Source organism: Anopheles coluzzii, chromosome 2 (assembly GCF_943734685.1).
Source record: "Anopheles coluzzii chromosome 2, AcolN3, whole genome shotgun sequence".
Taxonomy (NCBI): Eukaryota; Metazoa; Arthropoda; class Insecta; order Diptera; family Culicidae; genus Anopheles; species Anopheles coluzzii.
Window position 1 is genome coordinate 76,588,212 of NC_064670.1, and position 24,300 is coordinate 76,612,511.

The following is a 24,300-nucleotide window of genomic DNA, read 5'->3' on the forward strand; positions in this document are numbered from 1 at the left end:
AATCGTGTCGGGCCGCGAGTTGGCCTCACTGTAGTAACGCTGGATCAAGCGCGACCTCACGTTGTCCTGCTGCATCACTACCGGGCGCCTAAAGGATGCTGATGCGTGCACCGGCCCTGCCCCGTTCTACCCGTTCTGCCCTACCGTTCTGCGCGTCTGTGGGCGCGCCGGTGTGCGCGCCGGTTGCCCGCCGCCCATCGACAAATTCATCGGCTGCTGCTCCGGGGACGCCGGCAGCGGCGGAATGGGTGAGGCCGAAACCGCCGGCCCGTCCTCCGTTTCCATCGTCGAGATTGACATAGCCGGCCGGTCCAGCTCGTAAAAGCTCGGCGACGCCAAATCAAACTTATCGTTCGACGAATCCGAGCCGGTGGCGTCTGTGTGAATTTGTGTGGTTAGAAAATGGGCGGGAAAGTGGACCGGGCACCACCCGGGCAGGGAAATCATTGCGAGAAAACTCATCCAAATTGTCCGCTTTTTTGCCTACCTTTGTTGCTATGATCCATTGTTCGACCACCGAGATGTGCGACGCTATCAAAGAATTTTCTCCAACATCGCGACTAACACACACACGCACCAACACCAACTAGCTCTTGACAAAGCACGTCCGGGCTTGGTAAAACGCGTCCGCTCGACTCGAGAGGTTGTACAGAAAAGGAAGCTCATCTCGTTCGTCGTCGCCAACGGCTCCCAGGTGCTGGTGGTGGTGTCGATGGTGTTGGTAGTAGTGATGGGCGTTTCGGAGCGCACCAACGGTTCCGGAGCCGTTGGTGCGGAGCCGGCTCCGGAGCTGTTGGTGCGGAGCCGGCTTCGCAGCCATTGGTGCGGTCCGGGAAAAAGTAGGAGCCGGCTCCGGAGCCGTTAGTCCGGAGCCGGCTCCGGAGCCGTTGGTGCGCTTGTTCCGCACTGTAACCCATTCGTGTTCATACGAAATAGATTGCATACTAGAACTTGTTTGCAATGATGGTTAGGAATTCTTATTTGGCGTCCATGTATTAGAGCAATCTTCACCCATATTATTTAATCCCACTTGCTTTTCTACTTGTATCATACTTACCTTACCACTACGCTCGCACTTGGCAGAGTTTAGCGTTAAGCGTCTCAACTAAATCGCATTTCAGTATCTCAAATTTAAGAGCAAATTCTTTCATGAGGGTTTCAAAGCCTGCATCTATTATCGCTTTGCATTTACCCAAATCATTCATCCCTACATTCTTTTTGTCACACGCGTCACAACAGAAAACGATGTTAGTCGATTCATTGATCATACGCGCAGCCATTCTACTAACTTTCGTACAATCTGCGTGAAAGCCTTGGACGCAACCCACACACACCAACGGACAGTCACCGGCAAGTATGTGTCTTTTACGCACTCCATGACACGTACCTTACCTTACACTTAACAGCACAAGAATATCACACACATAGGCAAATAAATATAAAAATATCAGAACGCATCCGTAAGTGACGCTTCTTCGTTTACTCAAAAGCTACACACAACAAATTAAAACGTAAACAAATATTTATCCTTTTACCATCAAACTATATATTAATTACCACACCCATTCAGTTAGCGTCATAATAACAACAACTGATTGGATGCTTCTCGTCAAATTCACACTTAAAAACCCGATTCAACACGGAGCTACAGATGCACAGACACACTCTACATTTGTCAACTGTCAACTGACTTCTTGAACTCAGAAGAAGAAAAGCGTTCAAACCTCTTGTTGAGTGAAACCACAAAACGAGTAGATTCAGGTAACTGCTTCGAAACAGACTTATTATGGAACACCGATTGCCCAAACTTTCCCGACAGTTATCCTATGGCTGTTAGACGAATGGAAGCGTTAGAAAGAAGATTCGTTCAAAATTCGGCATTAGAAGAAAAAGTCAGACTACTGTCATTAAACGAAATTCAATCGTGTCGCTACCGTCAGGGCTGATGCAATGACATGAAATGTAAACAATGTAGTCTGAATGTCATTTGACATTTTTTGAACAACACAAATCGATACGATCGGAGGATTATGAAGTGTATCGTCGCTGAATATGGGGATTCTAGTGAAATAGCAAAAACTAGTGAAACGAAAGCCTTTGCACCGCACGCTCTGTTGTAGTTTGACATGAATACGGCCGTTTGCAATACGACACAGTTCACGATTCATACAGGTTGGCGAATGTCAAATTAATGTATCTTGAAAATGTCTTCATGTCAAATGACATTTTTTTACGGGAATGTCAAATGACAGAGAGAGATGGGAATGGGAAGCTTCAAATCGAATGAATGTTTACAATTTTATGTCGATGAACGTCACCGTTCGTAACACTGCTTGAAACCTATCATGAACCCATACATACCCTGGAACCTATTTGATTTTGTACCTCTTCTTTGTGACAATATGGATAGCGATATGATTATGTGTAGACTGGTATGTCATCTTTTGTATTAATGTGATGCTTGATAGCATTGGTAAATGTTAATTTATCACCCTCCACAAAAAAATATCTTTGTAATCTGATAGCAGTTTTTCAAGCTTCTTTATCTCCTCTGAATTCAAATGATCATTTTTAATGTTGTCAAGAAAGTTATCGAGATTATTTTTGGACAAATTAGAAATAAATGTTGATTCAGATGGAATCTCGAAATTATTAATTTCAAAATCCATCAGTTTTGGGATCTCTATAGCCATTTTTGACGCATTGCAATTGAAAATAGCAACATTAGCGATATGATTTCTTGAACTGTATACTCCAGGCAAAATAAAAACATTAGAAAAAAGTTCAAGTTCCTTCTCCAAATAAAAATCACCAGTTTCGTACGGGGTCTGTACAGGAGAAATTTTATATTCATATTTTTCCAAATTCGTAATTTCGTTTTCACAATTTTTTTTATGTAAAGGAATAATAGTTTGGCCTATTTTTAAAGTGTTATTTGCCGTTATGATACTTGCATCTAGTTTTTTCAAAGATTCATAACCTAACAGACCATCGAAGAACGGATGAAAATCAAACACATAGAACCTGCATTTTTCCGAACAAGGGTTTCCAGGAAAATGATCGAAATCCACAAATCTATCCACTTTGAACAACCTATGTACACTGTGTACAGCCAATGGTTTTGTAAAGCGACAATTTTCAATTTTAACTAAACTTTTACGTATGTAATTTTTGTTTGCTCCGGTATCTATGAGAAAGTTTAATAGTTTCCCACTGCTGGTGCGAATTGTAACAAATGGTATACTGTTAGCTATGTTTGGTCTTTTTGCTGTTGAGCCATGTGAAAATTTAAATCATCATTAACTTCATCTGATTCATTCTGATGGACATTAGTTAATTCTTCGACATGAAAACGTGGTTGGCCTGTTGGCTTAAAATAACTTGTTTGCCTATTTCCTTGGATTTCATTTGATCGCCGATTCGATCGACTATTGTTTGACTGTCGCGTGGATGGGTCAACATCCATTGCTTCATTAGTATCACTTCGATTATAATGTGCAGAATGATTCGTTCTTACCGAAGGTTTATCTGTCGACTGATTCCTTTGTTTTTCTCTAACGTGTACTTCTGTTAATTCTCTTGCTGCCTTAAATGCATCTTCTAGTGACTCAGGTTTACTTGTTCTAATCAGTCTAGGCAAATCATAATTTAAACCATCGAAAAACGCGTTCGTTATAGTGATCGTCATCACACGCATAATTGCACACTCATGCCCCGCATTGATTTGGTCCTGATAAATATTTGTGTTAAGCTCATAATAAAGTTCGTCACACACACTGATATAATTTTTAAGCGATAGACTATTTTGCTTTAGAACCAAAATATCTGACACAATATTGGATAAAATCCTTTTTGAAGAGAAATGTTTATTTAGGATTTGTTTCATTGTAGTCCAATTAAGTGGACAGTTCTTCGTCAGTAATGCTTTGTTTGCCTTGCCAACTACTCTATTTCGCACGTGTCCCAACCACATTTGATACACCGCACTTCCTTCTGACTCTTGACAAAGGATCAATGTCCTCTCCACTGTGTCGATCCATGTGGTTAACGTATTTTTATCGCCCGTAAATTCCGGTAGATACTTTAATGTGTCGGGAAGCTGGGTGTATTTCACCGCCGCGTCAACCTGTTCTACTATTTGTCTTTCCGCTAACCTCCTAGCTAGATCGTTTATCTGCGCTTGCAAATTTTCGACGGTCTTCTCCATTATTCACTCGGTATCGCAAACCTATACTCACAATTGTATTGTTAATGCCAGGTCACGTCTATCGAGCAGCACAAATCCGCTGGTATTCCGCCAGAGATGGGTAAACCGGTTGCTCGGGTTCGCCTTTCGAAGTCCAATACTCTCCGAAAATAATCGTTAATTGTTCACCAGTTGAACCGCCTTGGATGTACTGGATAAGCAACGTTGATTAGGGTTTCGTTGTTTTTTTGTCGTTCGAAAGCTTCGGCTGCGCCAGTTATCGTTTGTTACTCCCCGTTCTTTATTAACGTCCTTCCTTGTCGACGGTTGTAATAAAAAGGGACCGGACTGATGTGCTCAACTGACAGCGGAAACTAGCTGCTGTCAGAGAATTCCCGGTGCAAATGCTTAAGCAATAGTTCAACACAACCTTATTTGAATAAAGTTATACTAGCTATAACTTATATATATATATATATATATATATATATATATATATATATATATATATATATATATATATATATATATATATATATATATATATATATATATATATATATATATATATATATATATATATATGTATATATATATATATATATATATATATATATATATATATTCTTCTAGACCAATTCTTCAGTCTGGCAATACATCATCCATTTCTCACATCTTTCCTTTTGGTTTGGAAACGCAAATAAAGATTGACCCATATTATTTGCACTATTTTTCGCACTATATATCGTTAATTTTCAGTCAACTGTGCCCGAGTTACGAAGTTTGTGCGTTCCCGAGGAATCCATGTAACTTGAATATCCGCGTAAGTCGAATTTCGCGATTTTCCAGCAAAATACAATTGGTTACTCGATATTTTTTATTCAATTAAGTACGATTCGTGCTGAATATACTAGTATATTTCGCTTGTAAGTGAATTAAATTTGTCAGGAAAAAAGCAATTTATACTGCATTGAATAATGCTTGAAGCAAATAGTACCCATATAACAATTTTCACCACAAATTCACCTCAAAACCTCCTGATTTCAGCAGAACAAGAGGTTTGCTGTCATTTTGAATGCATCAAGGTGAACATAAACCAAGGTACGTTTTTACCAAGGATAGTATAGTTTCACACATTCGAAATTGTTTTCGAATGTCATTTTCGATTCGAAGATTCCATAAAAAAAGCCGCGCTTTTATGTACGCGCTTTGTCAATGTGGATATGTGTGTGTGTTACTGTGCGCACCCGGCTTGGCTGGCTTGCCATCTTTATTTACTTTTGTGAGTGCTGTGATTTGTAGGCGGATCTTCTCGCATCCCATCTGCCATGCTGTGATTTTGCTTGCTTGATTGCTGTGTTTGGAGAAAAGACAGAGAAGACTGTAAGTAGAAATTTGAAGTATTAACCTTACCGGTGTTGCGCTGTTCCCGTGGTCACTGTTGTCGGCTACTGGGTGGCGCACATTTTCCTACGCTATCAGTGAACAAAATAATGTTACATGTTTTTCGTTTCTTTTAGACATGGATTCTAAAACCATCGAACCACATCATGTGCCAGTTGCATCATCCAATGTCATTTCGCGAAGTGATAAAATAATGCCATCAAAATCGCATTCCTCCTCCTGTTCCAGATCTGGCACACTAACTACATCCCGACTTCCTGTGCTTGTAATCAGCGAAACCAGCCCTTTAGTACAAAATGCATGTGTACCCCGTCCGTTAGACAATTTTTTTAAGGCCCTTCCGGTCCTTCCCACAGTCTACCGACCAATTGTGGAACCTTTGAATTTGCCTCAATCTTCTGGATTGATTTCTAATACCAGTGATTTGTCGAAATCCCGTCTTCCCGTACTTCCATCTGTACAAATAGAAACACCTAAAACGAATATGCCTTCATCTACTACTCCCTTTTCCGTGGAAGCTTTGACGGAGATTATGATAGAAATGTCCATCATATTCATATTCATATTCATATTTATTTGTCTACCTTTTGGTTACACAAATGCTTCAATAATACTTATTACCTATGTTCCTAACCTTACAAAAATTAACACGAATTATCAAAAATTTGAGAAAAAAAATTTTTTTTTAGAAAATTAGAATCTAAAATTTAAAAATTAAAAATTAAAAATTAAAAATTAAGGCAGCACGGGATTATGGAGGGTTCTGATGCGGGATCGGAAAGAGGATAAGGGAAGGTTGAAATCAAACATAGAATATACACAGTTAAATCGACGAATTGCACGAAGAAGGGGGTCATTACGGCCCACTGCAGTTCGGCGGGAAGGGATCACTAGGGGAGGGCGGTTTCGAAGAACACGGTTAGGGGCGTAGAAAGGGATAGAAGAAAGAAGGGAAGGAGAATCAATATTACCAAGGAGTAATGCGGCAATAAAGGAGGATTGGGCATGGGAACGGCGGTTTTCCAATAGTTCCAGGCCAAGCTGCCGACACCTGTCCTCATAAGGAGGTATGGGGGAGGACAATCTACCCAGGATTTTACATATAGCAAACCTGGTGAACGATCGCTGCACCCGCTCGATACGTTCCACGTGGGTTCGAGCTGTAGGGGACCAGACTACTGAGCAGTACTCCAAAATCGATCTGACCAGAGAGCAGAACAGAGTCTTCAGGCACATTGGGTCGGAGAAATCGCACGCAATTTTCTTTAGGAGACCCAATATTTTCATATGATCATATGATCATATCAATCATATGATCATATGATAGAAATGTACTTCACTTATTGAGAGTTGTAGGAGGTAACGATTATCTTGAGGCTACGGATACATTAGTAAAAAAGTTTCTTATGAAGAAACTAGGGAATGCGTTGACTGCAAGCGAAGCAAAAAAACGAAAAACCGAAGAATTGCTGTGATTTTGTTTTATTGTTAAAGGATGACAAAGATGAATTTCTTAAAAGATGTGATGGTTTGTTAACTAGTTCTGTAAGTAATAAGAGCTATATAATTGAATAACAAATGAACTTTTACAACAAACGTTTACTTCGTTCTAATGAAATCATGATCTTTCATACCAATTGGCGCATATTTTATTAAAGAAAATCACCCAACTGCCAGGTTCCATCTAGCTCCAATTATAGAAAACCCCTTTCTTTCAATTGTTAAAATCTAGTAGCAATAAGTTTAATGAAAAAACCGAACTGCTAGTATTTATATGGTTGACATGTTGTAATCATCGTTTATTAGTCCTTTATATTACCAGTTTTAAAAGCCCCCTTCCCTATTAGTTTATAAAAATTGCAGAATTAATGTAACAAATTCTGCAATAAATATAATCCAGCTAGCACCACGTGGAGGTTGGGATAGGAGTTCAAAGATGCATAAAAGCGTCAAAGCATTTGCTAGCCAGCTGAAAAAAAAAAAGGAAATTTGTCAAAGCATTGCTGCCTTGCATGGAACAATTAAAACGTCTTAATCTATCTTAATGAAACCCTATCTAACCTATTCAGCTAAAGTATGTAGTAATGGACTGAAATGATACCCTATTCCTTCATCTAATGAAATTGCTACAAGCTTACACATCACACTATCTATAGGAACCCTACCTAATTCTTTTGATAAATCTGCTATTTCACCTTCGTAATTAAATATGATATCTGAACTACACGGAGTACTAAAGCTGACTTTCTTCTTCTTTAACAAATGTCCTATTATGTAAACCTTTCCAGATTCTTCTAATGCTGCACTATACCTGATGATCTCCCTATCCTTCGTCAAAAACCATCCATTCCTATTACCTTTCCTTAGCATTAAACCTTCCTTAACGAATAAAATTACTTCCTCTCCTCTGAATTTGAAAATGGGATACTGTTTTTCCTCCTTTCTAACTGCTACTTGTGTTTCCCTAAGCTCAGCAAGCCTGCAAACTATTTGAATTAATATTCTCGGTCCTGGTCTTGCTAGCCTTTTCATAAACTGCAGCGTATTCTCACAATCATATGTTGAAATTTCTGGAAGGGGACCTACATTTTGAACGTCTTTTGTGACGTGTAAAAGGTTATGGACATTACTAGTTAAATTATATTTGGTGTATATTGAGCTTTAGTCTAAAACAAATTTTTCTAATAATTGACCAGCGTATGTCCAATATTGTTTGAAGAAAGAATGCGAAAGGAAAGTATGAGCTACATAAATAAGTTTAAAATGATCATACGCTGAATCGTGGATTCTTCCTAAGAACAAAGGGATACTTATATGATGTAAAAAAGACCGGAATTCGGTCCCCTTCCAATAATCCACATATTTTAAAGACCTAACACCTCGATGTATCTCTGCTGGCAATTCTATTCTAGCTAAAATCTTGTTTATCTCTTCCTGCTCTGCTGCTGACCATGCTGAAAACCCTTTATAATCTCCTTTATAACCTTTAAACAATTTCTTCAATGCCCCTAGATGAAACAAGTGTAAATCGTCTGCAATTGACATCTGAACTACTATATTAAATTCTTTTAAGTCTAATAACGGAGTATGGTGCTTCTGGTGTCTTATTGGGTAGTTTCCATCGCGAAAATCATCGTCGATCCTCTCCTCAGCAACGCCTTCAAATATCATCTTCCGTGCGCTCTTGTCAAATTTTCCTACGATTTTGCACTTTATGCAACCGCAAGCGCCGTTGAAGTATGTTACACCTGGAAAAAAGATACATAAATATTGTTAACTTATTCAGCTCTGTATTATTCTCCATTGCTTACCTTTGATGAATGCTCGTGCTGGAGAATCTGCCAGGAAAGCTTTAAGGGTGATTTTTACAAGCTTCACCAATATGGGCCATAGCTGTTTTGGCCCGCTCTTAAATAACGGTAGCCCATCTACGAATATGTTTATTAATATTTCGTTGACCGAAGGAGTCAGCTTCCTAATATGAAACACAGTAGATGTTACCTATGCATTAGTTATACCATTACATGGTACATGTTATCAAGCTAAGCACAATCTGTCTTACCGAAAAAAACTTTGCATACATTTCGCAATGCCATGATACCACATTTCACCGCCTGCTACCGCGTGTATTTCCTTGCCCACAGCAACCGGTGTCTTAAGGAGCGTTCTAGAATCTAGAGGAAGAGGAATGTCCGTTGTTTCGCGAACCAAGCGAAGAAGATCATTCAATACTAAATGAGGTATCTTATGAGATAAAGCCCAAACTCTCAACCGCTTGGCCATCGGATGTTGAGCTGAACTATTATTTTCCTCATTCAGTAGATGATCTTCTTCATCTTTATCATCCTCTTCGCTCTCGTTCTCGATGTATTCGATTATTTCATCCTCATCTTCATCATCGGATAAAATGAGTACATCCTCCTCCTCCGACAACGGGAAATCCATCATGCACTCCTCAGCAACGCCATCAACCACAGCTTCCGGACCTGAAACTAAAAGACTTTATTACTAAATACGTCCATAAAAGCGTACATAAATTAGTGCATTTGTGATTTGTGCGTTCAGCAAAACACTTTTGAGCTTGCGGTCTGACGCAAAACTTAAAAACGGTCAGAAATGTTTTACAAAAACTCGTACGGTCACCGGCCCAGAGCGTGCACCAAAATGCACAAAAAGCAGCGGCGGGTCAAGCCTCTCCGAGGCCCTAGGCGTTATGGTAGACGGGGCCCCTTCACCAAATCCATCGACGGGGACGGGGGGGACGGGGGGGGGGGGTGGGTTGGTTTGGTTCGATAGTCGATAAATGATGGATGGGCTTAGTCCTATCCTGATGATCGGAGTTGGTTTTATCTATACTCAAAAGAAGTTAAAGGTCGGAAAGTTATCGTTTTCGCTAAGTTAGTTTCATTTGTCTTTTATTGACAAGAACGATGGTTCTAAACGATATTTTCTTTCCTACTTTACAGTTTCCAGCTCGTGTTTCATAATACGGACGATTAAAAATTTAAAATCTTTTAAGATTTAAAATCGTCATCGTGAGCATAACATGAAAACAATATTTTGCTTTTACGTTGGTGTTTACCTTTACAATGAATACTGAATGTCTTGCTTCGAATTACGGCCACTTCATTTTCAATCGGTCAGAGCGATAACTTCTTGCACGCGGGAAAAATAATATTTTCATTCGAAAGTAACTGGAAATACCTTGTATTGCAGTATTTTTGTCTCAAGTAATCCACGGACCACAGGTTGGAGACCACTGCTTTAGATCAGCTGCTTTCTAAATGATCGAGTGGTGAGGGCTAGGCGAATGCATTTTTTTACACATATTTTACAGTTAATACCCAAATAACTGGTTTATGATATTAAACAATGCGATTGGTTATTGGTTTTCTTAAATTATTATATCATCCAAGCAAGTTTCAAATTCATTTTATTAAATAACTAAAATTGATTGTAAAGATTCTTCAATTAAGAGTCTGCAGCATACTGTGCAAAAGTCATAAAAAGTTCCCAAAAAATTAAGCAAAATTGCAATATCGCTTCTCAATGTACCCTTCCTTCCATGTTGCAAATTTGTTTCAGGATATATCTGAAGATGATACAAAAACCTTAACAGCTGAAAAATTATCGAGACAAACGTACAATCGTTCAGTACTATTATGAGGCCACGGACAAGTAAGGCCAGGTCAGACAAATTGATAGCGTATTTCCTTCAAAAATACTCCTAGAAAATCGTTGCATCCTTAAAAAGCAATAGTGTGTAACCATTGTTCTTGTAAAATCAACAGGCAGGTTTTTATGGAATTATTCGTTTCTATTTTCTAATTTCTCCTCAAATTTGACCATATTGATTGGTCCGACAATCCATGTTATGGTGATCAAATTTGGAATAGTTCAACGATATGAATTGTCATATTAAAATATGTTCAGTTAATTTTTAATGAATAGGATCTTCCTATCTTTCAAAATCGCGCAAATATTTTCTCGGGCCGGACTTTGCGCGATTTTCAAATTTTACGCGATCATTCATATCGATGTTTCCTTTCCGTCGACCCTTCCAATATTGACCCAAACCCTTCAACAGCTTGCCTTTCTACCATCACTTCGTCCAGTCCACAATTTTGATTGGGGCCCCAAAGGTTAGCCGGGGCACGAGTTCTTAGTTTTTGCGAGATAACATAGACACAAGCCAAATTAAAAAGCGCATACATCGACATCGGAATCGATTCTTGAATGAAACCTCAACAGATTAAAAGAGCGTGCTTGGTGTCAGCCAATTTTTCTTGCTAATTTCTACGGCTACGAACCGTTGTGTTGAGATCGGTTTCGGAGCCTTTTAATGTCGTATGTCCTTGTAGTTTGTGTGAGGCATCTCTTGTAACGGATTTTCGCTTTACCCAATTCGTGCGTAGCTCTTCAATGCATTAGATGCAACGCTTTGGGCCAACGATGATGAAATGATATTGTTTTGAGCTGTGGGCATGTATCGCAGCGTTCTGCGCATCCAACTAAGGTAAAAATATTGCACATGTTAAAAAGACAAATGTTTTCTGCTTCTGATAGTAAAATGCTTATGATAAATAAAATAAATATGCTTCTGATAGGTCTGGTAGTAATAGTAGATCTGATTGTAAACATAACCCCCGGAGGGAAAATGGGGGCATATTGGGTTGACAACACCAAATATAAGGGGCCTCTCAATCGACGGGATCATCAACGGGGCCCCCAAATGGCCGAGGCAATGGAGATTGTTCTTCGTATTATGGCTGTATATGGCTGTATGTAGATGCAGCTGTAACGGTTTTTGGTCTTGTTGTATTCGCGAAAATTGAAATAGTCGATAAAAACCATATATAAATGAACATGGTCCATAGGTTCCTTGAGTATTTTTTCCACCCTTCCCCCCTTCCTTCTAACTGAAACCTTTCCCATTTCCCCTTCTCTTCGGTCCACAAACTGGACGTGTTCGATTAGGGCCAAGAAAGAAAATTTTAGTTTTTGCATTAAAAGACACACACAATCCACTATCCCAGGCCAGGAATGTGAATACCATTTTTCGTGTGAAAACAGCTGTCTGTTTTCGGCACACATCTGCAAAACAAGTATAGGGGCCCCCAGACAAGCGCAGGCACGTTTCATCCCAGCCAAATTGAAAAGCGCACACATCGATATCGATGGAATCGTTTCTCGAACTAAACCTCTACCCACTGGAGCACCGTTGCTTGCTTGATGTTAGTCAATTTTTCCTGCTAATTTTACCGGCTACGAGCCGGTGTATTGATATTGTGTTTCGGGGTCTTTAAACTTTTGTTTGGGTGTGTTGTATGCTTGTGTTGTGTAACGGGTTTTCGGTGGTAGTTAAGCGCAGCATTCTGTGTATTCCATTTTAGCAGCAAGTTGCTCTGCGTGGTTGTGGGTTTGGGTGTCTCGTGCACAGGCCACCCACACCAGCAAAAATTGACGGTTTCTCGCTCTGTCCAATACTTTGCGCCAACGATGATGAGGTATTGATTTGAGCTGTGCGCGCGTGTCGCAGCGCAGCTTTGATGCAAGTATTGGCAGATTTCTTAGAACATTTAATGTGCTGCTTTGAGTAGTATGGGGCCCCGGTTTTCTGCAGTTCGGGGCCCTCGACAAAATACAGTGAGTAAAGCGATGGGAAAAATGAATTAATTAAAAATGTGTCTTTTTGAAATAGATGGTAAAAGTCCCATCCAGCGGGGGGGTGGGGGGGGGGGGGGGGGAGAATCGGTACGAAGTCGAACATCCACAATGAAGGCGATACGAAGTCGAACATCCACAATGACGGGGCCCCCTAGATCGACGGGGCCCCTGGCGGCCGCCCAGTCCGCCCACCGTTTAACGCGCCACTGACAAAAAGTATACGCACTTCGTATACTCAGAGTTACACACAGCTAAATGTGGTTTCTTTTTAAAACAACTATTAAATATAAACTTGATACCGAGTTTAACGTGCGTAAAAGATGATGAAAATCGCTTACCTTGCACTTCCATACTCGTACTCGGACCGGGTTGATTTTCAGCCACCCATTTCTTCTTCATTTCACCCATCCTTGCCAGTGCTCGCTACCTTAACAGCCCACTCTTCTTCAACTGCTTTATCTGGTCCATTTTCTTCTCTGAAACACTTTAAATCACTTTAAAATAACAAAATATAAATTTCACAAACACCGGCTCGCGAAGCGTCCTCGTTTGTTTTGAATGTGTTTCGAACGGTTTGTTTTGACATTTCTCGCTCTCCGTACGTGAGGCTATTCGTTTCCCCCTTGGTTTCATTCCTCTCTCTCCAAAACTATCCTGCTTCTCCCTCGTCGCAACCTGTTTCTCTCTACCTCACACCCCGTTTGCCATAGAAATAAATCCCCATTATCATATGGGTACAGATGTGACCGTATCAGTAAACGATGCGCAATTTTTATTTTTATTTTATTTTTTTTTTGAAGTGACTTGTTTTGTGAAGTTTAAAAAAGTTTTTTTTTTTGGGTGTGGTGGTTTTGATACAAGGTCCTTTCAGTTAGTCCTTTTGGCATCTTATTTCTATCCTCTAGTGATGGAAAAGGATGTCTTTGGATTTCTCATGTTTGCAAGAACACACGGAGTTCCCAACCTTAGGAGGCCCCCCTGATGCGTGTAAAATCGGATTTATTATTGAATTTATTAAATTTTATTATTGTTATTGTTATTTTTTTGTGGTGTGGTGTTTGGATTTGGAATGTGCAGTTAGGTGATTTTATATATATATATATATATATATATATATATATATATATATATATATATATATATATATATATATATATATATATATATATAAAAGTCATGCCAAAAAACAATATATAAATAAATAAATAAATAAATAAATAAATGGGGTGCTGAGAAATGATTGAATAAATAGTTTTAAATAATTGAATAACAAGGAAAAAAAACATGGAATAACGTTTCATTATACAAACAAAATTGATACTTTGAACACATAAATATGATAAATATGATAAATATAATAAATATAATAAATGGAATAAATATAATAAATGTAATAGATGTAATAAATATAATAAATAGATAAATAAATAGTAAGTACTTATCCTATTGCTACATCATTTTTACTGGAGTGTTGAGTGCAGGTTCTATGTTGTGAGTTTTGAAGATATAGGAAATGTGTAAAAAAATTGTTGAATTTCTTTTTATTTGAAAATGTGTGTGATGAAGTACTATAATGTAATATTGTTTTCTTTTATGAATTCTATAATTTTTTTGCAGGTATTTCCACTGGTTTCCATCCATTTTTCGTGCAAAGTGTCTAGGGAGATGTCTTTATGTCTTTTATATTTTTGACACTCAAAAATTTTGTGTCGTCCTGTTTCTGGGACTAGACATTTCTCACAGGTTCCATTTTCTACTATTTTCATTTTATGAAGCCAAATTTCGGAAAGATTATGCCCTGCCAGTATTTTGTTAATTGTTTTTACTTCATTTCCGTTCAGGTTAACCTGTTTGTGCCATAGTTCTGTTTTGAAAACATTTTGGAATTGCATAAACTTTTTCCCTTTATTCCTGCCCAGGTCTTTGTACCATTTTTTTGTTTCCTCTTCCATTTCTTTTTTGAAATATTGGGTAGCATCTGTGTATCTGATTTTGTTCTTATAGAACCAATTTGTTAAAGTGCCTTTTTTGCCAGTTCATCTGCTCTATCATTTCCATCAATGCCTACATGTGATGGAAACCATACAATATCTGCTCTAATATTTGTTGCTGTTTTTATAATATTGTAACAAATTTCCTCTATTTTGTTTTCTGTCATTGCTTTTTGTAGAATGTTACATGATGTTAGACTGTCTGTGAAAATTACTGGGTTGTCTATATTGTTTTCTTGTGCTAAAAATAAGGCTTTTTCGATTACTATCAGTTCGGCGGTGGTTATGGAGGTGAGATTTTTTAATCTATGGCTATAGTAGTAATGTTGTGGTTTGTTTTTTATGTATATCCCTATGCCTACTTTATTTCCGGCAATGCTTCCATCAGTGTAGATGGTGGGTCTTTTATTTTCGTACTTGTTCATGTTTTCAATGGTAATTTGTTTCAAAATTTGAGTGTTTGTTTTTGTTTTTGTTTCTATCGTGTCTTTAATTTTTGTATTTATTTTGATGTGTGTGGTTATATCGTTGTTCTTTGCAATGTATATTTGTTTTAGAATTTTATTGTCTTTTTCGCACGATGTTTCATGTATTGTTTTTTTCTTTTTTTTGTATTTTGTTCTTTGATGTATTTGTAGTTGTTGTCTATTGATTGCTGAGTAGACTAAATCTTTGGCTAGTTCCTGACGTACTATAAATCTACTTCTGATATTGAAAGGTATTTCTGCTGCAATGGCATGCAGAGTATTTATGGGGGTAGTTTTGGTGCAACCTGTAGCTTTTCTTAGTGCCTGGTTGATAGTTGAATTCATTGTTTTGTATTTGTTTTTGTTGCTATTGAGAGTGTATGAAGCTCCCGTTTCCATAGTGTTTCTGATTGTTGCCCGGTATATTTTTAGGCTGTTTTTGGGACTTATGTTATTTTTTTGCGTGCTTATAATTTTCAAGAAATTTAGCCTGTTTGTAGCCTTGTTACGTAGTAGTTCGATGTGTTTGTGGAAATTGAGTTTTGGGTCTATTACTGTTCCTAGATATTTATATGTGTTTGTGTGTTCTATGCTATTATTGTGTATGTTGAGTTGTATGGTGTGATGTGATTTTCAGAAAACCATAAATTTTGTCTTGTTTGAGTTTATGTTAAATTTTATGTTAAATTGTTCTGTTTCTATTGCGAAAGCATTTAAAGCGTTTTGTAGGTTATTTTGTAGCTCTCTTTCGTTTACTCCACAGCTGAGAATAACGAAATCATCCGCGTACTGTATTTTAGTATTTTTGGTGTTTGTTTGGTTTATAGTTTTATGTATATCTTTGGTATATAAGTTAAAAAGTGTTGGTGACATAACATCTCCTTGTGGTAGTCCATCTGTCACTAGCATTTTGTATGTTTTTTTATTGCTTTCTATTATTAAAGTTCTATTTCTAAGAAAGGAGTAGGTCCATTTTATAATTTGAGGTGGGATGTCTGATTTTATCATTTGTTCCACGAGGATTTTTGTTGAAACATTATTATATGCTTTTTCCAAATCTATGAATATTGCTCCACTTATTCTATTTAGTCTTTGGTTGTGATTTATTTCGTTATTGAAATAGTTAATGCATTGGTTTATGGTTCTTTTGTTTCTGAATCCAAAGGATTTTTCCGGGAGTATATTTTTGGTTTCAATATATTTATTTAATTTTAATAATACCGCTGAGTTTAGGACTTTGGTTATTGTTGGTATAAGTGCTATAGGTCTATAGTTGTTGGGACCATTTATATTTTTCTTTGGTTTAGGAATTGCTATTATTTTAATTTGTTTTAGTTCTTTGTTTATTTTACCATTCTCCCACATTTTGTTTCCGTCTGTTATGATTTGTGTTAGTGATTCGTCGTTTATGTTTCTTAGCATTTGGTATGTAATTTTGTCTAAACCGGGTGTTGTATTTTTTTTTGTTTCAGTATGTTTTTCCATACATCAGAATTTATAAGTTCCGTATCTATCGGTAGATTTATACTGAAAAAAGTTCTAAATTTGGATTTTTTATTGTTTGTGAAATTTAAATTCATAAATTCCTTAGCATAGGTCTCTTCATTGTGAATTAGGTTTGAATCTTTATTGGTGGTATTGATGTTGCTAATATTTCCTAACAGATTCCATAGTTCTTTACTACTTGTGTCTTTGTTTATTTTTTCCATGTTCCTCTCCGTTTGTTTTTCTTTTGCTTGTTTTATTTTAAGTTTGAAGATTGCTGCCCTTTTGCGGAATTCTATGGCATGTTCAATAAGTTTTGTACTGTTGAATGTTTGTACAAATACTTGCTATATTTTTGTCTTGCAGGGCCTTTTTTATTTCGTTATTCCACCATGATTTTAGTGTAAAATTGATTGTTTGTTTACTATTTTGTATGCTTTTGTATAATTTCTTTGTGAAATGTTTTATGTTTGTTATATCTTTTCCTTTCATATGTTTAATGTTTGTAATTACCTTATTCATGTTTATTATAGTATGTTGTATCGGTTCTGTGGAGTGTTTTTTAATTGTTATTTTTATAATTTTGTGGTTGCTTGCCCCTATGTGTTTTTCTAGAATAGTTTTGTTGATTACATTATGGATTTTTTTGGATATAATTGTTAAATCAATGGACGTCTGTCTCTTGTTGTGATCTGTTGGGACGTGAGTGTATGTGTTATTTTTGAGGATAATGAGGTTTGAATTGTCTATTTCTTCTATTATTGTGTTTCCTTTTTGATCGATTCTATCATCTCCCCAGTATGTATGATGTGCATTAAAATCGCCAGCTATTATTATGTTTGTGTAATTTTGTGTGTTATGTGTTATTTTTGCTAAAGTGTCTTTTATTGTCTGCTTGGTAGTATTTGGAGCTATATATATTGATATTAGAATTAGATTTCCAGAATGTATCAGTATTGTTGTTATTTGAATTTCATCACTTTCGTCTATTAATTTGATTGGTTTGTATTTAATTCCTTTTTTAATTAGAATGCAGCTTCCTCCATATCCATCTTCCCTGTCTGTTCGTATTGTGTTAAAACCTTTAATTGTTATTTTATTTTCATTTTTGAGCCATGTTTCCTGCAAGCAAGCTACATAGTATTTTTGTTCATGTAGTATGTGTGTTAGTTCGTCCCTATTTTTCCGTATGCTTTGTATGTTAGTTTGTAGTATTAGGTGTTCCATGTTTAATTATTTATAGAGAATAGGTTAAGTATTATTAAGATTGTTTGTGTAATTGGCTATATAAGTAGGGTTTTTATTTTATTTTTGGAATTTTTACTGTGATGTTTGTAGTGATACTGTGACGTGTTTGTGATGTGATTTGTAGTCTATTTCAATTGTTCCTTGAATGTCTATCTCATTGAGATACATTTCAGTATCACTATAGTAAGTGATATTGGTGGCACTTTCATCTGTTGCGTTTGGATTCGTTTGTGTTTCTGTGTTTTCGATTTCTGTGTGTTTTTCTTTTTCTGTGTGGTTTTCTAAATCATTGGTAATTGTTGTTAAATTCGTATTTTTTTTTGGGTTCTGTGTTATTATCTAGGTACTTGTTATTTGTTGTGCTGTTAATTTTTGTTGGTGTATTTTCAGTTGATTTTGGTGTGTTACTATCATCTTCGCTTGTTTCGTCTATTTTTCGTTTTTCGTTCATTATAGGCGTTTGATTGTCTCTCACTATTGATGAAATTTTTTCTCTTATATATATTCTAGGACACTGTTTCCCTTCGAATTTTTCTTGCTTCTCTTATTGTTATTCTTTTTTCTGTTTGAATTCTTTTTATTTCCACCTCGTCTTTCCATACTGGACAATCTTTGTCTAAAGATGAGTGGTTTTCACCGCATTGTGTGCATTTTAGAGGGTTTGTGCAATTCTCGTGAAAGTTTTCTCCACATTTGGCGCAAATTTTTTGTCGATTGCAATTATTTTGTGTATGCCCAAAAAGCATGCATTTCATGCACCGCATTGGATTTGGGATAAATAATTCTACTTTTTCGGTGAAGTAACCTATTTCTATGTTTCTGGGAAGCACTGTAGATTTAAAAGTTATGATGGCGGTTCTTGTGTTTCTGAGAACACCATCTTGGCTTTTTCTCTTCATTATGTATACCTCTGATACATTTTGAGGTTGAAGACCTTCTAGAAGCTCTTCTTCACTCAAAAACCTGCACGCATCACTTCTGATTATTCCCTTGCTTTGATTTAAAGTTTTGTGTTCGTAAACATCCACTTCGATGGCACAATCACCGTGTTTTAAATTAATATTTTTTAGTTTTTTTGCTTCGGTTTCATTTTTAACACGCATCAGTATTTTGCCGTCTCTAATTATGGACGTTTGTAATGGCCTACATCCAATCGCCATTTCAGTTGCCTTTGCGAACAAAAATGGGTTGTAGCATGCCACACTTTTGCCGGGAGTTTTACTCTCTAACACCATAAACACCTCTTATGTATACTTCACTGTTTCACTGAAATTTAAATTGATACGCTCACCTCTTATTTTTCTTCTTTTTTTGGTGTTTTTGTTTGATGTTTCCCCCAAGATGCTGAAATAAGACCCGAAAGTCTTATTTCCTCCCGGGTCTATGTCCCCCATCTTCCTCTCCCCTCTCTACCACTTTGCTTGATTTTTTTCCACTCTGTATGTATGTATCTATTTTTTGTAAGGATACTTTGAAAAGAGGAACAACACAACACTTTGTTTTTAAACTGTTTTTATTTTCGCCACTCCAAAATTGGGTATTTATCGGTTCTGTTTGAAAAAAAGATATTTTTTTATATCTCACATTGCGCATATATTTATCTGTCAAACAGATCGGTTTGATCCCGTCAAACATTGCCAGAGATGCGCATGGTATCATCTGCTCGAAATCTTATGGTATTTTAAATCATCTTTAATTTTTATTCTTTGGTCTTTTTTTTGCGGAGTATTTGTCAAAAAGATCACGATTTAAATTTTTGTGGATTTTTTAAAATAAAATGACAAAATTCAGTTGTTTAGTATGATACTGCTTATGGTATTTTAAACAATCTTTGATTTTTATTCATGAATTTTTTTTGCGGCAGTATTTGTCGAAAAGATCACAATTTAAATTTCTGTTGATTTTTTTAAAATAAAATGACAAAATTCAGATGTTTAGTATACTACAATTTGCACTGTTATACCTGCTTTTGGAGTGCTATAATTATAAATGCTAAAACTGGGCCGGTCTGGTGGTACAGTCGTCAACTCGAACGACTTATTAACATGCCCGTGATGGGTTCAATCCCCGAATAGACCGTGCCCCCATACGTAGGACTGACTATCCTGCTACGGTAACAAAAAGTCACTGAAAGCCAAGCCCACTTCACTAGGGGGTACAAGTAGGCCTTGACCGGCAGCGTTGTTCCGAAAGAAAAAAAAACTAAGGATGAAAAAACTACCAAGGCTCGCAAGCTCTTTAATGCGAGGGCTCTGGGGCGGTGAACTAGTATGGCGTGCGAGCCCTCGCGCGCCCTTGCAAATCGCTGTCAGTTGCATGGCGGGTATTTACAGGCGTTGCCGTCAAATTTTGGCCGTAAGGGCGGTGGCAACGCTGATCGGATGCGATTTTATCGGACGAGATTTATATGGGATTTAACAGATAACGTCGGACGTGCGATTTCGTCGTCCGACGTTATCTGTCAAATCCCATATAAAAATTTGATAGGCCGTCCGATAAAATCGCATGCGAAAAAGCGTTACCACCGCCCTAAGTCATGTATTTTTGTCTCGTAGCCAAGGTCTGTTGAAATACCAGGTCACATATTAACTAAGGATAATGTATTTAGAAGGTTGATTTTTATCGCTTTTGCTGGGCGACATTGTGGGGGACATCTGTCACTCTCTGCATACAAATTTCATTACCCCGCACCAGCCCTCCCCGATTTTTATACCGGAGCCCCCGGAAGAGAAATGTCAAGTCGAGAAATGTCATTTTGCTCTGAACAACTTAACCTTGTCATTTATAACACCTTGATATTAACCCCGTTTTCACAGCTGAGCTGAAGAAGAATCAGCTAAGAAAAGTGACGTCTGGATTACCGCGTGTATGTACAAGGGTTGTGATTGTATGTGTGCGACGCTAGTTTCCAATGTTTACGATCTGAATGATGCGAAACAACAAGAAGGAAATTAAGTTAACATTTTCCGTAAATTTAAGATAAAATCATTGTTCAGTGATTTGTGATCACATAAATTATTCATCGTGCAATATCTGTATTATTACAATCTAATGTTCGTGGCTCATTTTATCATCTGGAAAGTGGTAAAGATACGTGGTCATATGTGATATGATATTTGATAAACTCAGTTCCTTGTGATATGTTAGTCTATAATAATATAAACATCATCTCATACTATATTTTAGGTGCCTCCTAGACTAGACCGTATATATCAAACCCAATTCGATGAAATTGAATAAACGCGCCAACAGTGAGTTTGGTCACCCGTCCTAATTATATGTAGGCATTTTATTGTGGTTTCCGTGTCGGATGGTGGCATATGATTCTTGTACACATGGCGGAAGCAAAATCACTTGTTATGATTCTATTATTTGGCGCTTCCAGATTCCATCCATCCAGATCCAGAAAAACATTACAGAACCAACGTGATTTAGTTTTTGAGCTAGCGTTGTATACAATTCCGGAAGTGATGTTTTCGCCGTAGGGTATGATATTTGGTTTTACGAATGTATTCATTTTACTAAATTTATTTTGTCTTTTAGGGTCCGAACTACTCAATCCTGATATGGGTTGTATAAGCGAATTACACTACTCTTACAAGCTGAACCAAACATATTTTATAAACATTATTCGTGCGACTTAATGCAAAAATAGAACAGCTACAGTTAGTGAGTGAAACGATATCACTATCAACAGTTTAATCATCTCTTAAAACATTTAAAATGAAATTCTACATCACAGTTCATGTATTTTACGCTTAAGCACATGTACGCATTACTAAAGAACGTATATAGATTAATTAGATAATATTTAACATGTAGAAAAATTGGTCGCACAGCTTTGATATATTGAGAAATTTAAGGTTAATTGTTAATAGCAGCTTCATCGTTGCTCTCGTCTTTTTTTTTTTTTGTTATCGCGGAGTGAAACCTTCAAAAGGCACCCACGACTTCCATACCAACCGTCCATGTCGTGGGTAGTGTGGGATTCATTGATCGTAGCCCATCTGTATTACAGATTAGCTTACGATCAATGCGACCGCACTAAAACACTCCGCGTACCTTTTATCTTCCTTTAGGCGTTTGTGTGATGGCCCATCTTGATCCTTAGTATGTCCTCCACGCTGATATCGAAATAGTAAGAAAAGAAAAGAAAAAGAAAAAAAGAAGACAAAAAGAAGCTGGCTTCCATCCGGGATAAGTTGCTCCGTCACGGTTGAGGCTTCTGGTTATCCATCACTCATCATTAGGTTCATTTCAAATCGTTTTTCGTATGCTAGTTTCAGTGGGCTTTCCTCATTATTTTCGTTAGATGAGAAGGACATATATTTTCGGATACTTGTAGGATATTCTTTTCTATACACCTATTCGACAGATTTAGCGTCATTAGATTGGTCTGACGTTAAGACATTCCAGTTGCCTGGAATGCCTGCCCCCCTCTTGGTTGGCCATGTACCATCATTCGCCCAAGAGGTTGGGACTGGGCCCGTGTACCCAAGCTTGGATATACGATGATACATGTTACCACTGCACGAAACGGACGTCGCAGAATAGGAGTTGAGTAAGAGAGCCTATATTAACCTTCAAGGAGGTGTCGGATCTTACCCCATTTGCAGATAATTTGGTGGTATAGTGCGTTTAGTTTACTATCCTTCTCATCTTTTTTATTCCTTTTGGATCCTGCTGTTGCGATTTTCTTTTGCGGCTAGTTGTGCCATTAGCTTCAAAGCTGGCTTTCATGTTCAAATATCGCATGCGAACTATCACTCTCTGTTTTGCGAATGATTTAACTATCTCTGAGGGTAATTCAACTTGTTTCTGTATATTAACCGCTAATCTCCGTACGATTAATGTTTTCTTATTAAATTTACCATTCTTGTGTAATTTTTGGAATATTTTTTCCATTTTCTTTCCAATGTTCATAAACTCTTCACTGGGTTTGTGTAGTCCACCCAGCGACAAATGGTCCACAAATGTTGGTGGTTGGCAATAGCTATGCTCATTAAAGATTTTAAATGTTTGTATTCCTAGGTTTAAGCTGGGATACTTTTCTTTAAATTTTTTTGCGAGGTAACCCATAATGTTGCCGGTCTCGTAGTACAGTCGTCAACTCGTACGACCTAACAACATGCCCGTCATGGGTTCAATCCCCAAATAGACCGCGCCGCCATACGTAGGACTGACTATCCTGCTATGGGGGGGAATCAATCAGTCACTGAAAGCCAAGCCCACAAGTGGGTACAGGCAGGCCTTGACCGACATCGGTTGTTGAGCCAAAGAAGAAGAAGAAGAAGAACCCATAATGTATTGCAATCCGTCTTCTTCTTGTTCTGTCATTGTTTAAGGGTTACTGCTCGCCGTACTGATAATATCACTATCTTCTGAGCTTATTAATCCGTTAGCTTTTTCCGTGCGTTGCATGTCTGGGAAGTTCGGTACTATTTCGGCTCCTGAAAACACCGTTGCAGCTATATATTCCTCCGGCTCTTCATTTAAATTACTTTCTTCAACGTTAGGTTCCACTGTCGTCAAATATTCATCCGGTTCTTGGTTGTTTTGTTGTCCGGTATGAGTTTGATTCCGTAATATGGTTGGGGGTTTTCCAAGAATTATTATTCTAATACGGTAAAGACAGCTCAACGGCGATGGGAGATCATTCACACCTCCTTTTTGTCTTACTTGCGAGAAGAAGTTCTCTAGTACATCTTGGTTAAGCTGTTAAAGAAAATTATAATACGAAGATAGAATTGATTATTTTAAACATTTAAAATAACTATACAGCATTGCACGATGGACAATAAACTTGGTCCAACATTTGCTGCTTTATACAATGAATAACTACTTGCCTTATATGTTGATATGAATTTGACTGCGTTTTTATGCTTTTCCTTCATGTCGTCAAACAGCATTTGTAGAGCAGTTGTTTGCATAATCACAGATTTTTGAAATGTTTGTAACGAAGATTTTCCCAACGCAATGGAATTCTCCATTAACTCGCGCATATCGTTGAGGGCCTTTCGCTGCATTTCATTACCATTATATGATTTTTGTAGTCTTCTTTTGCAAATGGTGAATACGAGTTTGAGACACTGAACCACCAATCAATTTTTTCTATAAAATCTGCCAAATCACTTGCTTCTGTAGTGTCATCGTATCTCCGTAATGAAATTGCCACTGTACGCGATAGAAGTTGCGCTGCTTTCCGAACATTTTGTTTTTCTTGACTGGTCATTCTTATGTGTCCAGTATTTATTTTAAATATGGGTGTAATTTCTGCAGCCATTCTACCTTCAAGAATTTTTTTGAGTGGTTCAATTGTAATATTTTTTTCTTTATACTTAAATCCATGGTC

The 24,300-nt window shown here is 37.4% G+C and overlaps 1 protein-coding gene and 1 long non-coding RNA gene across 2 annotated transcripts; one reads left to right on the forward strand and one right to left on the reverse strand.

Moving 5' to 3' along the window:
- Positions 1 to 9,148: 9,148 nt before the first annotated feature.
- LOC125908368 (uncharacterized) lies at positions 9,149 to 13,165 on the reverse strand. The gene is made up of 2 exons (XM_049611086.1): positions 13,096 to 13,165; positions 9,149 to 9,582 (listed from the first exon to the last, which is right to left on the reverse strand). The coding sequence occupies exons 1-2, from the start codon at positions 13,163 to 13,165 to the stop codon at positions 9,149 to 9,151; spliced, it is 504 nt and encodes a 167-aa protein (XP_049467043.1).
- A 7,786-nt stretch (positions 13,166 to 20,951) lies between these two features.
- On the forward strand, positions 20,952 to 21,393 carry LOC120959285 (uncharacterized). The gene is made up of 3 exons (XR_007451886.1): positions 20,952 to 21,032; positions 21,135 to 21,199; positions 21,334 to 21,393. It is a non-coding gene; the product is annotated as an uncharacterized LOC120959285 (long non-coding RNA).
- Positions 21,394 to 24,300: the final 2,907 nt, after the last annotated feature.